General features: G+C 44.6%; 1 protein-coding gene across 1 annotated transcript; it reads right to left on the reverse strand.

The window, feature by feature from the left end:
• Positions 1–1653: 1653 nt before the first annotated feature.
• Positions 1654–17444, reverse strand: nyap2b (neuronal tyrosine-phosphorylated phosphoinositide-3-kinase adaptor 2b). Its single transcript, XM_071530825.1, has 9 exons — positions 17266–17444; positions 11725–12048; positions 9687–9709; positions 6742–7809; positions 3178–3601; positions 2811–3027; positions 2324–2756; positions 2087–2190; positions 1654–1950 (listed from the first exon to the last, which is right to left on the reverse strand). The coding sequence occupies exons 1-9, from the start codon at positions 17442–17444 to the stop codon at positions 1654–1656; spliced, it is 3069 nt and encodes a 1022-aa protein (XP_071386926.1).
• Between the last annotated feature and the right edge of the window lie 299 nt (positions 17445–17743).

Raw genomic sequence — 17743 nt, forward strand, 5'->3', positions numbered from 1 at the left:
AGAAAGGGGGTACTGCACTTGCACTCTGAGGGGCTAGCTCATTTATCAAAACCCATACTATTTTGGCAATGCAGACATTGCATTTCATGTGCAAAAGAGAACCAATTTAGATGATGTAAGTAGGAGGTTGAGGTAGAGGGAGAGAGCAGGGGGAGAGGGACATATATGTAACCAGCCTTATTAAATGTGATGGAAGATGATGGGTAGTGCAGTTTTTTTTAATTTACAAAGCCTCTAAGATCTGCAGGCCCTTGTGCAACCCCTGTCCTTTTGACTGGGTAGAGCTGTTGCCATGCTATAGGTCCTTATATGATTTGATCTCTAAAATGGTTGCCAATCAGCAGCCAATTGGTTTGGGGATAATATTGTCACAGACAGCCAATCATAGATGACTGCATGTCACAGACAGCCAGTCTCCTGAGGCTTTACCTCCCAGCCAATAAATTAAAACTTACATGGCACAGCTCTCTACTCATACATTTTAAAAATATATATATAAGCATAATCTTGAAAGTTATTTCTTAAGCAAGTGCATATGGCTACTATAATCTGCAGTAAAATTAAGAAATGTTCTAAAAGCTCAGGTGTTGATTGTACTGGCTGGTTGTTGGCATCAAGTATCGCACCTTATTTACACTGTGTCAGGGTGCTCGCAGTGTGCATGGCAAAGTAAGGGTACTGGTATTCGCCAGCTATTGCCACCAACCCCATTTCGAATAACCAACCTTCCAAAGTGCAACCACACCCATATCTCACTTTAACAGGCTTTGGCTGGTTTTGGGAACTATACTGTTTATAATGTTTGTTCTAATTTACTACCTCCCCAACCCACCCTCATATTCTATCTTAGAGTACAGCAAAAACATGTCACACGTTCTCAGTCCTCTACAATATGCCAGCCAACAGGTTTTCCTATAAAAAGATTCAACGGCTTCAAAAGGCTCGGACATAGTGACTACACAGCTTGTTACTGTAACATACAAACTGAAGCACACAAAGTTTCTTGTTTCTGTTCTAGGACTGACTGTTGTACATTCTAGAACATACTGGACCAGCCATGGAGGGCCTTGGAAATCTAAAGCACGTTGACGCAACTCCTCAACTTACAATACAACAGTGAAAATGTAGAGTATATACTGACAAAATTGAATAGTCCATTCATTTTAGTGCTTTTCAGCACAAAAAAAATCATTGAGTTACGCATAAGAAAATTATGCTACTACAGTACAAGTATCGATAGATTATGCTTTCAAATGTAAAATAACCAAAACAAAATTAACATACAAACAAACATTGGATTGCATCTACATCTACTATACATAATTTTAGCTGCTTTTTAATCCCCATTTGATTTAGAAAATATCTATTCATCAAATATCTATTCTACTAATTATATTACAAGAATCCAGTCACGGGAAATAGAAAAATATCAAATATCACCGGTGATGATAAGAAAACATGACAACCTGAACAAGCAGAAATATTGCTATGGTGATCACCATTGTCCTTTGACATCAGCGAGTCCCCCCTGTACTCTCATTGGCTGTCCTGACCCCCCTGATGTGCAGGGGGGCGAATCAGCACAGCCCAGAGAAGGAAGGGGGTGGGTAATTGGGGGTTGGTTGGCAGGGAGCTGTAAGTGTGTTGTTATTGTCAGATGGCCGTGTCCCAGAATACGGTGGTCTGTGTGGGGTAAGGGGGAGGACGGATCTTTTTGGCCCCATTGCTTTTCCCCCAGCCTGGGAGAACAGACGCACTTTCTTGCTTGCACTGGTTTCTCTCTTGATTCCTCTCCTGGTGCCTCTCCTGGTGCCTGTCCGGAGGAGGCCTCTCCAGAGATCTCTGCAGGTGCGGATGTTGTCTGGAGCGGATCTCCATGCAGAGGGTGCGTTTCCTCTCAATCTGTTCTAGCATGGTGCTGTCTCCACACATCCACGGCATCTGGGGCATCTGAGGGGGGAGAACACATCAAGTCAAGTGGAAACAGTTTGACCTCAAAGAGTCAATTGCACATTGATTATTGTTAAGCTGAAAGTGTTTGCTTCTCAAAGAATGCAATCTAAGAAATACAAATAAATCTGCATACCTGACTTTGATGCGTCTCTGCTGCTCTCCTTTGTGGCGTCCCCTTTGGAGAGGGGTTAGCAGGCATGGAAGGTGAGCGGCCGTACTTAGGCGCGGCTTTCAGTTCTACAAAGGAATTGAAAATCACATGTTCAGTCATCATAAATGCATCTTCTACAGCTGGATGTGTTGTATTGTAACATATATATTATATGGATCAAATTAGATTCTTTCATGAAATTGCAGTCTTAATCCTCACCATTTCCTGTTCCCAACACCATTGGCGGGCTTCCAGCGGGTCTCCCATGGTGAGTGGGTGTGGCCGTGGATGAATGCTGCCCCGATACTGTGCTGCCATTCCTCTCTTGTGCTTTTGATTGGTCTGTGGTGTAGTTAGCTCTGTCTCTGTTATCTCGCCTGGGCGTTCCATCTGATCTGTAGCCTCTTTCTTTACTGTCACGCCTACACTCCATCCCATTAGGACTCTTTGCATCCTTAACATCATAACGATGCTGCTCTGAGCCATTCAGACTTCTGTCTTTGCTGTCCCGTCTGGCTTCAAGTCCAGTTCTGCTCAGCTCTTTACTGTCTTGCCTGGGTAGAGGAGGAGGTGGAAGATCTGGCCCATTGTAGCAGCTCCGATCTCTTCCCTCGTGCCTGGATTCAGAGCTGTAGCCGACCCGGTCCTTGCTGTTGCTGCTTCTGGACGTTTCTTGTCGGGGTAGGATCTCAGGCGGTTGGTCTATTCTACCATCATGCCTATGTTCCATACCATTCCTGGCTCTCTCTTTGCTATCCTGTCTAGGTAACAGCTCCGGAGGGTGGTCTTTGCTATCATGCTTATATTCTGCTCCAGTTCTTGCTCTGTCTTTGCTATCTTGTCGCGGAAGAAGCTCAGGCGGCCTGTCTCTGCTTTCATGTTTCGAGTCCACACCATTCCTGGCTCTCTCTTTGCTATCCTGCCTGGGTAAGAGCTCAGGCGGCTGATCCAGCAGTCTCTCTCTGCTTTCATGTCTACAGTCTGCACCGTTTCTGGTCCTTTCCTTGCTGTCTTGTCTTGGCAATAGCTCGGGTGGCTGATCTAGAAGTCTCTCTCTGTCTTTGCTGTCCTGCCTCAGTAAAGACTCCATTCCGTGTCCCGCACCCCTGTCTTTGCTGTCTCTCCTCGGCATCAAGTCACCATTGTTACTTCCTCTGTCCTTGGAGTCTCTCCTTATCGATGGGATGGGTTCTACAGAGCTGCAGCCCCTGTCTTTGGAGTCCCGTCTCACAGGGATGGGTTCCACGCTGCTGCAGCCCCGGTCCCTGCTATCCCTGCGAACAGGTGGTGGGTCCACACTGCTACATCCACGGTCTTTACTGTTGCGTCTGTGGGGCATTGGCTCCACGCTGCTGCACCCCCTGTCTTTGCCCTCTCTCCGGTGAGAAGACTCTTTGCTGTGACGCTCCTTAGACTCTCGCTTGGACTCCTTGCTGTGGCTGTGGCGTTCCTTGCCTTCACGTTTAGACTCGCTGTGAGACTTGCTCTTGGACTCAGCTGTGAAAGAATAGGACAAAGATATTCAGAGGACAAAGATATTCAGAGGACACATTTATTCAGATGGTTCTGACATCCAAGCTTACTCTATTCTAGTCACTAATTATCATATGATAATGCATTCAAAATAAATTTAAATCAAAATGTGATGTATTAAAAACATGGCAGTAAATTGAATCTATAATTTCAATCACATATTATTTACAGAACAAATAATCTATGACACAAGAAGACTGTTCTTCTGTTTTAAGTTGTTGTACTACCATCAAAAGTCCTCTAGGTGGCACTCACTACACACTGGGGTAGCTGCAGTAAATCACCAGGGTTATATGAGTGGATGTTGAGCGTTGGCAAGCATTAGAATTGTGTTACATTTATGAGATATCATATGCAGATAATACTGTCATTAGCTGTTTGACATTTTCCTTAAATTCAGTGACTACTTAATATCATTGCCTTTTTTCACTGTACTCCCCTTTCCCCTTGAAATCTATTTCAACTATGTAAATATAATGCATGCAGGTACCATAAAGTAAACATGGTTAAACATGGTTTTTTACATTTTACATTCTACAACACCTAATATCGTCATTAGTTATCTGTGTTTAACCTTTTCTCATTTGTCCTGTTAGCTACAGTAGCCTATGTGCTCTGACTTCTTCAGCATATACATGCAATCTTCCAAGAGGCTCTACAAAGACCCTGATGTATGGCATTGGTTCAAGGTTCAATAAAGATATAGATCATCCTCTGCACGAATAACATATTAATGTGCATGATTGATCTCCATTCGTTCTATGCCTTTAACATACTATGCACAGACGTCCCCTGACATGCATCCATGTGTCATGCACGCCATTTGAGTGTGTGTGTGAGTGTGTTTTTGTGTGTTTGTGTGTGTGTTTGTGAGTGGGTGAGTGTGGTGATTAACCAGTTGGTAAGTGGGTCAGGCTAGCTGTTGCTGTCTCCATCGTCTCAGAAATAGAGAAAAAAAACATTAACCTCTCTTTAGTGTGTTAGGTTTGTGTGTGTGTGTGCTCAATAGAGTGTATGGGTCTGTATGGCTGTCTGACTGTGGCCAATCACAGAGCACCATACACAACCTGTCACTTCCTGAACCCCATGTGGTGCCTGTACACAGGTGTTGGGATTGCAAAAAAAAAGCCTGTCAACACGACCCACCCTTGAGGTAGAGACAACATATGCAAATTGGTTACAAGCCATATGGGGCTAGAGGACAAAATACTGTAAAAGGGCACACAGGTAAGACATTACTTGCAATTCATGGCTCATGAATAAAACTGTTGACGATTTAGCTATCACTTAACATAAGCCAGTAGTCTTAGAGACTGATACAGTAAAGAAAATGCATGAAAATCCTAGAATAAAACAGCCAGTGTGCAACTGTTTGGCACATATACAACAAATGGAAGAAAAATATTCCCAGTGAAGTGAAAATCCCAAGAAATCAGAAACTGCCTCTGCTTCTGCTTCCCCCATCATCCGTCTTTTGATCGGTGACTCCTAAAGCTACATCAGCTACCCGATTGGCTAATCAAGAGTAGTCTATGTGCTGATTGGGCAGAAAGGAGGAACAGAAATCCTCTGATCAGGTGTAGTTTTGAGTTAAGAGCCATGGCTGTCCCCCACAGGAGCTCATTGCTCCGTTACAGACCGGCATGCCCTGAGCTGTGATTGGCTGCATTACCCGTGGGGAGGGAATCTGCAAATAAGAAACTGGGATTCCTCCTCCTTCCACTGTTGCTATGTTGTGGTTGCTACGAGCGTTGAGTAAGGATTGATGTGTGGACTCTTTGTAGTTCTTTTATGACGTATGGTTCATTTAGATTGTACAACTCAGCTCTGGGGTTTGTTAGTGGTGGAGTTATATTTCCCCTATAGGGTTCGTTTTTATGTCAAACCTCACTCCACATCATCAGCTCACTAATACACAGAGTTCACTGCACTCTTGGTACCCTTTCAAATTATGCATGACCTGCTTCCATACATGAACTATACTTCATGCATTTAACACCCTCCCCCTCTGCCCTGCTTATTCAGTTTGGAAGCCTACAGTCCTTTGTTTTTATTCCTTTACATTAAATGCATTAAAGTTGAAAATATTCAGGTTTAACATGGCTTTTCATTAGAAAAAATGTCTGCATTATGCATGAGAACGAGAATGTTAATTTGTGACTGATGGATAGTGCTGCTTGCACCAGACTCACTATATGACAGAGAATAAGAGAACAATAGTGTTTTGTGTTGTAGTGTTTTCTTTTCTTTCTTTTTTTTCAATCTTCAAGCAACTTTTGCAACTTATTACCATTATGGGTAGGTTACATGTTTGCCTTCACAGTTCCAGTATTTTTGGCAGTGCCTTGATTGTGGCGTGGCTGTCTGTGTTTAAACATGATGTTTACATATTTAAAAGTAATGCTGCCTGATGGCCTAATGCCACGACTAGGCTTGAGAGACCCGCTGTCCGCTTTAGCCCCTAATCCCCTCAGATTAAATCATATGATCTGTATCAGACTTGGCTCGCTGGACCTAGATTAAACTAGAGGAATGCTGCAGAGAGAGCCACAAACACCCTGTATGGAAAATGTGATGCATGCTATGCACAACCTCCTTATTTAGCAGGGTTTTGTTAACCCAGTTGTAAACAGGGTTAAGTTAACCTACCACTGATGAGGGCACTGAAGACTACTTTTTTAAGATTATGGATTTGCAACAGAGTCCATCCACAGCATTTAGACACCGACCTGTCAGTGTTGCAAAGCATTACACACTGACACTTTTAGATGTCACCCCCTGTTCTCCTGCCTCTGCATGTTTATAGCTCTTCTGAGACCTTGCTGCTCTTCTTCTGTGGTGTTGATGGGTGCTGCCATTTCTCATTAACCCTCTTAACCAAGTCTCTCTCTTAGAAAGAGGTGACGATATGCACAAAAAAGCTAAGATTAGTACATGAATATGCAATAATAAGCTGTCTATAACCTTAAAAGAGTTCAGATAGATAAATAAATAAATATGAAGACAAGTGATCACACCCATTGCTCCACTACATGCTAAAATGAGTAAATTGAGACAAATCAGTGAAATGACTAATTTGACTGACAGATTGCTGGACCACTCACTCTCTCCTGGCTCCTTAGACTTCCTGCCACTGGTGTTTTTCTTCAGCATATTCCTTCCTGTGGTGAACAGGTTAGTCAGTTCATCCAGCGGGCTGGTGGGCGTCCGTGAACGCCCCGTTGACACATTCTGCATAGAGCCGTGGAGCCGTCCCACACAGTCTTGGGGCGGCGAACCTTTGCCGTGAGGGGTGGCTGAGGCGCTTCGCGGCAGACCCCCAGGGAACGGCATGGGAGCGTCAAAGGGCGGTGTACGCATGAGACTCAGCGGCGTGAGGCAGCGACCCATGCTGACCGGTGACGGGCAAGCAGAGTGGCTGCGCTGATAGGAGGATGAGGAGGAGGATTTGTAGAGGGTACAGGGCAGAGGAGGCGCAGAAGAGCGCCCAGATACAGTGAGGGTTGGGGTGGCGGTGAGCTCCCTGCGTAGGTGAGCAGAGGAGGGCGGCTCAGAGGAGGAGGTTGGGGATTTGCTGTAGGACTGGTTCTCCAGCATGGGCAATTTGGCTACATCTAGTGGAGTGAGGGGAGACTCGTCTGAGTTGGGCGAGCACTGGGCCGGGGCTGGGGGGAACACCAGTAGCGGTGGCCGGTGCGTGAGCAAATTGGGGAAGGGTGCAGGAATGTCACAGAGGGGAATGTTACGAGGTGTGGAGCAGCGACTAAGGGGTTCAGGGTCGTAGGGTGCCGGGGTGGGGCATGCGGAGCGACACCCCACCGGGTCAGTCCGATACTCCATATCGTCCAGAGCCGGGTACTTCATCTCCTCGTACACAGATTCCCCCGGCTCCTCGTCCTCGCTCTTCAGCGGTTCGCGGCCTCCGACGTCGATCCCGCCCATCTCTATGTAGACAGGTTCATCCTCACAGTCGTCTGTGGGGCTGTCGTCGCTCTGCGGCGACGAGGGGTTGCGTTCGCTGGGGGAGGTGACGTGGTGGAGGGGTTTGGAGGGGCAACCCCCACTGCCTCCATGGCTCTTGATGTAGGACTCATCGAAGGAAACGCTGAGCTGAGTGTTGGGGTTCCTCTTAGGTTTGGGTGGCGGCACCCTCCTGCAGTCCTCACTGCATCCTTGAGCTGCTGAGAGAAAGGGAGAAAGAAAGTCTTAACACAACTTAATTTGGGAAATTCATATTCACAAGCACTGCACAAGTATATGTGATTTATTTTCTGGTTTATTCGTTTGTTGACTATTATGCTATATTTCATGATGTGTTATTCTGATTAATATGTTGTTGTGGTGTGAGACACAATAAAATTATATTGTGACTCTTCTGTTAGTCTTCTGTTGCTGCTTGTCTGCGTAACCATCATACATGAATAAAGCATTATTGGATTGTACAAAAATCAATTCAAGTGAATTGAATGATCATTAGGATTAATATTAGGCCTACTACAGCTCCATGTGTCTTTGGGTCAGATGTAGGTCAATATGTGTAGCTGAGAGCGATATCTTGAGTCAGATATGTGGGAATAGTTGAGGCATATGCATGTTTCTAGGTCACATATATAGCAGTGGAGCTGTATGTGAGTATAGTATCTGGGTCACACAGTGTGGAGCTTCTTTCTGATAGTGGTGACGTAGCATTGCAGTGTGAATCTCTTTAGATGCGGTGCAGTGAAGCTATGGTACAGTATTCATGTTGGCGTGATTGTGCTGTACATACAGTCCCAATGGTAGTGTGCTTACAGTATACAGTGCGGTATAGTGCGTTGTTTGCATGGTAGCCTATTTCTAGGTCAGACACTGAGGTGTTTGGATTTGAGTGTCCCTTTCTGTGATAGGCAGGGGGAGTTAAGTGTAGTTAAGAGCCGGACCGTGTCTGAAATCTTCAAACTGCAGATTTTACACCTTTAATAATTCAGATGCCAGATGGCCCAGACACACGCATACTTCCCGAAACTGTATGACTCACCACCATCACCACACGCACACACACACAATGCACATGCCCACACATTCACAGAAGCAAATTAGGACAGGCATGTATACATTTTCTGCCACATGAACTCACAGTTTATGAGGTTAATTTTTCCACAAAACGGAGGCCTACTGTTTAGTTTAGCTGTCTTCCTTGCTTTCTGTCTTTCTCTTACACAAAGGTGCTACTGATAGAACTTCAGACATCTGGTTTACAGAACAGAATAGATAGATAGATAGATAGATAGATAGATAGATAGAAATCAGTTGTAGAGAGAAAGATAGGTTAAAACATGAATAAAATTTAAATAATTTAAAGGCTTTTCGATTGCAAAATCAGACTTTACATGATTATTTGTCCAGTTTTGTTTTGCACTGGTATTTTGAGAAATTTCAGTCATCTGTACATTCAACCAGTTTGATATCCATTTGAACTAAGGATCAAATGCAGATGTGATTGGCTATTCCACAGGCCTTTTCATGAGGCTCCATACCTGCCCCTCATTACCGCTGGTTAATGAGGTGTTAATAGAAGATTTGGTTCGACCCAGATGTGCTCCTGGTATGTGTTTAATTGGATTGATATCATACTTGTGTCTTTGTGCATTCTGCGTGTGTGTGTGTGTGTGTGTGTGTGTGCGCGCGTGCGTGCCTGCGTGCGTGCATGTGCAGCTATGCCTGTTATCATTATTATGTTAACAGGGTTGCATGGTGGATCTCGAGATCCGTTTCAGCACTGATGATGAATCCCTCTCTCTCCCTCTCTCTCCCTCTCTCTCTCCCTCTCTCTCTCCCTCCCTCTCTCTCTCTCTCCCTCTCCTCCCTTCCCTCTCTCTCCCCTCCCCCTCACCCTGTAGCGGATGTGTTTACCCGCAACCCCTCCCCCCTCCCTCTCCTCCTGGGGAAACAGAATCTAGGTCAATCGCTCCTCCTGAATGAATTCTACTCTGACAAGCTCCTCCCCTTCCCGCTACAGCGCCAGCTACAGCGCACGCAACCCTCCCCTCAGCCAGGGACACCCCCACACTCTCGCTCTGATTGGCTCCGAAGCTTTAGACTTCAGCATCTCTGCAGTCCCATTGGCCAGAGCTGCCTAGTGATATTGTGATTGGCCGGGCTGCAGGGGGTCTTGTTTCTGTGGGATGGTTGCCGTGGCGCCCAGGAAGATCTGTGTGCACACAGAGAGATCCCCACCAATCTGAGCCAGGCTGGGCGACTCCCTAAACATCACGTTGGCAACGAAGCATCCTAACTGAAATGGAGTCAAAGCTTCCTGCAACCTCTGAATCTCTTTGCTCTCACAGCCCCTCCCCTCGAAGACTATTATGCTATAAATACCGTTTTAGTTTTGCAACGCTTGTTACTTTTTCTTTATGCTCAGCACATGTGTTGTGAGGGTTTTGTTTTTTTCGAAGCAAACTGTTTACATGTGTGCATTGTACATTTGCTACAGCAGAGACTGTATCTGTGGCTTGTTGATGCAAACATTCCTTATGCTCAATTAATTCTCGTCCTAACCATTAGAGCTTTTCATACAGAGCTGTAATTATTATGCCCTCTTTTTTATCCATGACCAAGCAGGCATACTGTGTTTGTTTATTTTGCATCAGAAAACTGATTGAAATTGCTGCAGTCTGCTTCTACTGGGTCTTTATCAAGGCATCTCTTGGAATGAATTTTGGGCTTGCCAATCCTACACTGGGTGAAAAGATGTTTGGCCTGTATTGGTAATTTGCATTATAAAAATCCTAAATTAAGCCAGATTTTAAATGAGGTAATAGCAATATAAAGACATTTCCCCCATTCAGTATAAATTCAGCTTTCAAAACAGAGGCAGATAAAGTCCAGATTGGGATTTGATCTGCCTCTTTTGACTGACTGTGTGACCAATAACCTGCTACGGACAACACAACACTCTGATCCATCTGCTGTGGTGAAGTTACAGGAGCTAGATCCCAACTTCCCAAATTAATCATATCAGGACATTATCCTCAGCATTCGAAACTGGGACACCGTTCAAGACCTGGGAAATCTGTTGAGCAAAGTGCGGGGCAAATACTCGGTAACACCTGATGAACTGAAATGAATTAAATATGATACCTGATGATGAAATGCACAAACCAAGATAAGCTAAAAATGGTTCTTTGGATATGTTTCTATTCTGAAAATGACCTGATTTCTTGCTGAATGTTTCCAAACACTTTGCCTGTTGAGCATGCCCCACAAATGTCAAGCATGAACAAAATCATTGAGGTATTTGAATGCAGCTCTTGGGGAATATGTGTGACAAAAAAAAGAAGGGCAATGTACACAAAAAAAGTGTAGAAGGGTATATTTTCCAAATCGTGAGCTTTAAATAAATTTGCCCAGTCACTCATATACATGTTAATACTTTCTCTCACAGCTGAATGAGTTAGTAGTAGATTCCATGTCACATCTGGGGGGCAAGGAGAAATGTGAACGACCTTGGCCTGTACAACTGTTCATCGTCGATTTACTGTACAATACTATAGCAGAATGTAATGCATGTATGTAGTGCATAGAGGAAACAGGGGTCAGTCAAATAAAGCTACAACTTATCCTCTTTTAATCTTTCAAGCCTGTCCCTATGGCTTTGTCCTTCAGCATCCTCAATCACCGTAGCCTGCGTGTTTGATTATTCTGGGATACATCTGCATTGCTGCACTCTGACTTAAACACACTGCAGAGTGGTCAGCCCTCAGAGTCCAGTAAACCCTGTCCTGACCAGTCCTTGTTTTGTGGTGCAAATCCTGTCAGATGCTTTCAAGTGTTCTTTCATATGCAGCACATTGGGCTGCAGGCTGTCACATGTCACAAGATGCAGCCAAGATTTCTTTTTATGTTTTAAACTAATCGTGATTTCACCCGATTGTAGCTCGCTATTCGTTCCTGTTACCATGCCATATCCTGTCAGTCGCTGTGAAGAATGCACTGAATAGCTAGATGTCATGTCATGTACACTGTGGGGGAACTGTGCTGAGGAGGGCACTGCAGAGAGCAGCTATGCGTATATAGCGCAGCAGTATGGTGTGAAGTGCCACCACCGCTCACCGTCACATCGCTCCCCACGGCAGGTGGACGTGGGACTGTGGTCCACCGCCTCCGACGACATGCTCAGCTTAGTGGCTGGGTCCCTCCTGGGCTTGGGTGGGGGCTGTTTCCTGGAGGTAGGGCTTCCCACTTCCTCCTCTCCTCCGCCCCCACTGTTCCCCCCGCCTACAGAGTGGAGGGACTGGGAGCGCACAGAGAAGCCTTGCCCGCAGGCGAGGGCGTGCGGGTGGGGCACGGGCATGCGCTCCTGGGGGGCCGGCATGGTCATGGAGCCCATACGCAAGTGCTTCCCTTCAGTCGCTATGTCCTCGCCCGTCCTAAAACAGAGAGAGAGAAGGAGAGGGAGGAGGAGATAGAGAGGAAAGATGTAGAGGAAAAGGAAGAGAAATACATGTGTTATTATGAATGATAAGTGACATGATGTCTGATGCAAAAGGTGGAGTGAAAGGCTCAATTGGATTAATTTAGCTGACTTGGACATGCTGACTAGCTGACAAGTCATATTAAAACATTTTTCAAATTAATCTCAAATTTTGTAGGCAACAAGTAACACATCAAAACATAAATCAAGTTCAATCACTGAATTATCATATTAGTTATGTTATGAGGGTTGAAAGAGAGAGGGAGAGACAAAACACAGATATAAAAACTTTAACCCCAGTTTCTCCAACATCTCCTGGAAACTGTGCCCTGTCAGGAGACAGTGAGCCGGAAAGAGCAGATACCATACAAAGTCACCATGGCACACTTCTGTTTGTGTGTGTGTGTGTGTGTGTGTGTATTTATTTTTGTACAAGGCTGTTTGTGATGGCTCAGATGATGAGAGTGCTAACAATAAGAGGCGTGTTAGTGTCACTGAACCTGGGTTCTCTTTCAGTGCAAAGCATTGATTAGAGTTTAACCCTGGGTATGGCCAACGCTGCTCACACAGCCACACACATAATGACACCATGGAAGTCCACAATCGATCCCTCTAAACGGATGATTGGCCTGAATGGAGCGTTAATGATGTCTGAGTGTATGGTGGTAGTGGGGGGAAAGGAGGGGCTGTTTGTGTATGTGTGTGTGTGTGTGTGTGTGTGTGTTTGTGTGTGTGCCCTGGGGTGAGAGGGATAGAGGGGTGCTCTTGACTGCAGTTTGTTAAAGAGATGATTTCTGCCTGTCACTGCGGACGTTACCTCAGTTGAGGAACAGATCTCGATCTCACAAGACTATCAAAGCAAATGAGCTCAAGATCTGACTGTAATTAGACAAAATGGTGCAAGCCGTGAGAGTACAGAAACCATGATGAAGTTGCAGTGCATGGTTGGTCTCTGTATTTTTTCTGTATTTTTTTTCTTTTTTTTTCTGATATCATTAGGAAGACAAGCCTAAGCTGTGTGTTGTAGATTAAAATGTTCAAACGAATGACATGAAATAAATGTCCATGTGTTGCTTTTCTCAAATCTCTATCTCTGTCTCTATGCATGCATGTGTGCGTGCCAGTGTGCATGTGTGTATGTATGTGTGTGTGTGACCCCTCAGTGTGTGACTTTGCTGACTATGACTCCCTCCCAGCCAGCTGCTGAGCAGAAGGTGCTTGGTGGGGTGGGTTCATTGGTCAGGGGCTTAACTTTGCCTAGCAACAGGGTACCCATGGAAACCAGACACAAAACCAGCTGCCATTCCACTCAACAATAATAAAGTGCACGTGCACATCAAAACACTCTCATACAGGCATTTTAACTAACAGCGGCCCTACAAGAGAAGGTTACCTGCAGCGACTTGTAGAACCACATGGACAAAGGTTTTCAAAAGTAAACATCCAAGCACTTGAATAGTGGAGAATAAAGGAATATGCTGTATGGAATATATTTGGCATCCATGTTTGGGGGAAAAATATCTTTAAAACAGTCCTCCGAAAAAAAAAAAGTAGAAAAATCAAAGCAACCTACAGTACAATCCGCACCCAGCTACAGGTGTCTGTAGAATAGTAAGCATAAACAAACTGGCTGTCTGTGGCACTCTCTCCCTCCCCGTCTCTCTCTCCCTCTCCCTCTCCACCTCATTGTAGTAGAATATGTGCATGCATGCTGTATGTTCGTGTGGATGTGTATTGAGTGTGCGTGCATATGTATTGTGTGTGTGCACGTGCATGCGTCTGCGACCGCGTGCGTGCACACGAGTATGCATGGAGTGTGTTTGTGTGTGGGTGTGTGGGTGTGACTGGAGTAGTAGTGACTGGGTTATTTATAGGATATTTGCCCAGTGATTGGCTGGAGGACAAACCACAGGTGCACTCGGACCAGTTGGAGTGACTTGTCGTTGGGCAGCTCTGTGCCGCTCTCTTGCCGTGACACCATGTGACAGGAAAAACAAGATCACACAAACAAACAAAACACCGGGGGAGAGGTCTTGAGAGGAGAATGTTGCTTAGAAATAAAATATGCCTTTGTGTGTGCATTTAGGTCTCTGTGTGTGTGTGTGTGCATGTATCCACATGTAGCCTATGTGCACAAGGGAAATACAGAGAGAGAAAAACAGTGTGTAGGAATGTCTATGCATATGTACAATATAAGTGAATGTGTGTGTGTGTGTGTGTGAGCACACGTGCATGTGTAAGTGAATTTGTGTGCATTTGTGTTTGTGTGTGTGTGTGTGTGTGTGTGTGTGTGTGTGTGTGTGTGTGTGTGAGAATAACCACTCCTTCAGATGCAATGCAATAAAAGAAACCCAGAGTGGGTTGGCAGCAGGCAGGAAGGCCCGCCTCACTCAAACCTAATGTGCTGATCTGATTGGCCTATGGCTGTTCCAGCTGTCACCAGGCAGAACACATCTCCTGCCACTGAGCTCCTCACACTTAATCTCTCTCTAACAGGTTTTTTTTCCTTTCCCTCACTCTTAAACACACTCACACTCACAATCTCTTTCTCTCTCACACACAATCGCACAGTCCTTTTGTCCTTCTCCACCCTTCTTTCTCACACACTCACACACCAACATGTTCTATTTTTCTCTTATTGCACACACACATGCGTGCACGCACACACATGCTCACGCACACGCAAACATACACGCTCAAATCCTCACACTCGCTCTCACTCTCCATCAGTTACTGTAAAAATGGGTCGTCTCATTGACCTACTTATAGGCCTCATGAAAAATCCAGTTATTTTTTAGACTCTTCCTCCAGTGACTCTGTATTAATATTTTAGCTTTGGCAACAGCTGAGAGACACTGGAAGGATAGCGGGACACTAGATGCCACTTTCCTCGGGCATCGCCCAGTCCTGGAACACACACCAAGTTACAGAACTGCGTCAGCCTACTACTGAGAATGGAAGCAAGGAAGATCTGCTGGCATGTGATAAAAGGGAGACCAGGAGAAGTTCCTTAGTGTCCTTCCCACTCCTCAAGATGTAGGATTTTGAATGTCAGGACAACTTGTAACACACATGTAGTATATATGATGGAGAAATGAATCACAGTGGCAGCAGAGAACCAGCCCATTTTGAATTGCGTGACCCCTTATCTTGGCCAGAAATGTGACAGTGTTGAAATTTACAAAGTGTTCCAGGATAAATCCTATCAGTTAAGAACCACATCTGGTCACACCCAAATGCTCAGCCCCAAAACGATGTCAATGTAATCATCTGATGCACAGCTAAAACTCTCAACAGCTGCTAAAATACATTCTACCGTGTCAGACAGATCGACGGAACACAGCTGATTTTTAGATTCTGTGACAACATCGGACACCGTTTGCCATAAGCCTTTCCACTGCAAACTGCTGTTTGTTTAGCCTACTGCATCATTAGATTAATTGTTTGACCATCAGAGTGGAAAATAAGTGTTTAGCTAATACTTGATTTGCTGTTCTCTCAAATCAAACATGCATCCACTTGATTCATGTCCTCTTTAAAAATCACTCAATCTTTTGTAGCTCTGCTCATGACTATACTTTCACTATGGAGACAATAGCATGGCTGTGATTTTAAATTAATACTATAACTGTTTTGTGTGACTTTAAAATTCGAGACTTCAGACAAGTCATCAATTGTAACAGATTTTGTTCATAATCAGTAATGTCCATTCATATTAGAGCACCTCATAGAAGCAATGATTTGTGACATAGGTAGCTCCTGAAGAAGAGTTCAAATCAGTACTCGGCCTCTGATGAGTATAAAATACTGTGGCTGACTGAGTATCTTTCGCTCTCGTTTGCTACTCTCACTTTTTCCTTAGGATGAAGCAGCATCGAAGGCCATGTCCCCACACCAAGGCGTCCTTAACCACTTGCAACGTCCCGTCATCATCCCCAGTGAACCAGCCTTGACTCAGCACTCGCTTTGCTACCCACAACTCAAGCACGCCGCATCCACGTGCCGGGCACGTTGTGGGTGCATGCCTCTTATTCGCTCAGCTTTCGGGATGCCGCACGGTGGTGTGGTTGCACACAGTGGCATTGCTGTACTTACTCGCTCTTCACAACAGACGAAAAAAGGGGTAAAGCCGCACGTGTAAAGGCACATTGATTTCTCATAAGATTACAATGCGAGTTAGTCTGACTCAACTTCCCAATTCTCAAATACCAAACTTTTGCTCTGAAAAATGTCAGAACAACTTTTTGACAATGTACATTTCTTTCACTTTTTACAGTTTTGCACACTTTTTACATGTTCTGAAACTTTTGCCCCTTTCCAGACAACAAATAAGAAAAGGTAAGTTGGTACACATTACAACAGCTACCAGCTAAATCTCTAAACAGGTCTTATCACTCCCCCACATCCTAACACAATCTTTTTCACTGCCCTTCCTCCTCCCTTCTTAATTCTAAAAGCTCTCCATCTCGAAAATGGAGCAGTGACGACCTCCATCCAAGGACAAGTCCCAAATAAGTCTAAAAGTGAAAAATTAATTATCCTCTATAGAGCATGGGGTGCACCAGTCCACACTGGCAAACCCAAAAAAATGGCAACCTGCCATTGCCACAGGGACCCACTGGCCACTCGTCCCAATTCTTTACAACCTCTTCCTGAAGTGAACCCACTGACTCCTATCCTTGCATTTACAGTAGAGAAACTGGTGTGCTGGTTTTGAGCACAACAGGTGAGCTGCCAGATCCTCCACTATCCTGAAGAAATGCAAAGTTAAATACAGAATTATTGTGACCAATACATGTTCTCCCCTGTAGGAAAGACAAAAAGACACACTCTTGTTTTGCCAGTATAGGATCTCCGTTTCTCTAACACTGTAAACACTGTTCTAGAGGAAAATGGTATTTACTTAAGGGAGGAGAGAGCTACAGTCCATCATAAATAGAGAAGGATAAAGTTATCAACCACACTTATGAACAGGTCACTTGTTTTGTTGCCGTGGCTCTGCTGAATGCTTATACAATTGCCATTCATGCATTGCGTGTATGAAAATGTAAAAGCTTGCATTGTGTGTTAACACTTTACTGCTCAAGCTAAGGAGTTTGCATTAGCATAATTTCTGCATGACCAAACGCAAATGATGTGTCTATGAATCAGTTGTTTATTATTTTCCTCCCACCTCTTTATGGCTTCCTCCTGTTTTCTCTTCTTGTCGTTTTTCTCCTGCAGGTAGGTCCTGTTTCTCTCATTCCTGGCGTGGTCCAAGTTCTGAGCCACCAGGCCGTTGTAGGCTCTCAGCCCATTCTCCTCAACATACTGGAAAAAACGTAGAGTTTCCTCCTCTTTGGAGCTCATCATTCTTCAAGTCTATCCACAGCATTCTGATAAAGAAATATAGGAAATATTAGTCAAGATTATTTGCAAAAAAGCAAGCAATACACCACTAATGTGGACTTGTGTGCATCATATATGAATAGACTCTATATGCAAACCAAACATGGAGTTGTGTCAGTGATTATTCATTCAACCTTCATTTTTCAAGGTCAGCCTTGCTGAGATGAAAACAAATGGTGCAAGATTGCATCAGCTCCATAATAATGTCACACACTGACTTTGTGTGATGTTGCTGTTGTTTTTAAGGTTTCCGTCTGTTGCTA

This window comes from Centroberyx affinis, unplaced genomic scaffold, assembly GCF_046629955.1.
Source record: "Centroberyx affinis isolate AG114_WGS23_722 - 3 ecotype Tasmania unplaced genomic scaffold, CSIRO-AGI_Caff_v1 ptg001983l_1, whole genome shotgun sequence".
Taxonomy (NCBI): Eukaryota; Metazoa; Chordata; class Actinopteri; order Beryciformes; family Berycidae; genus Centroberyx; species Centroberyx affinis.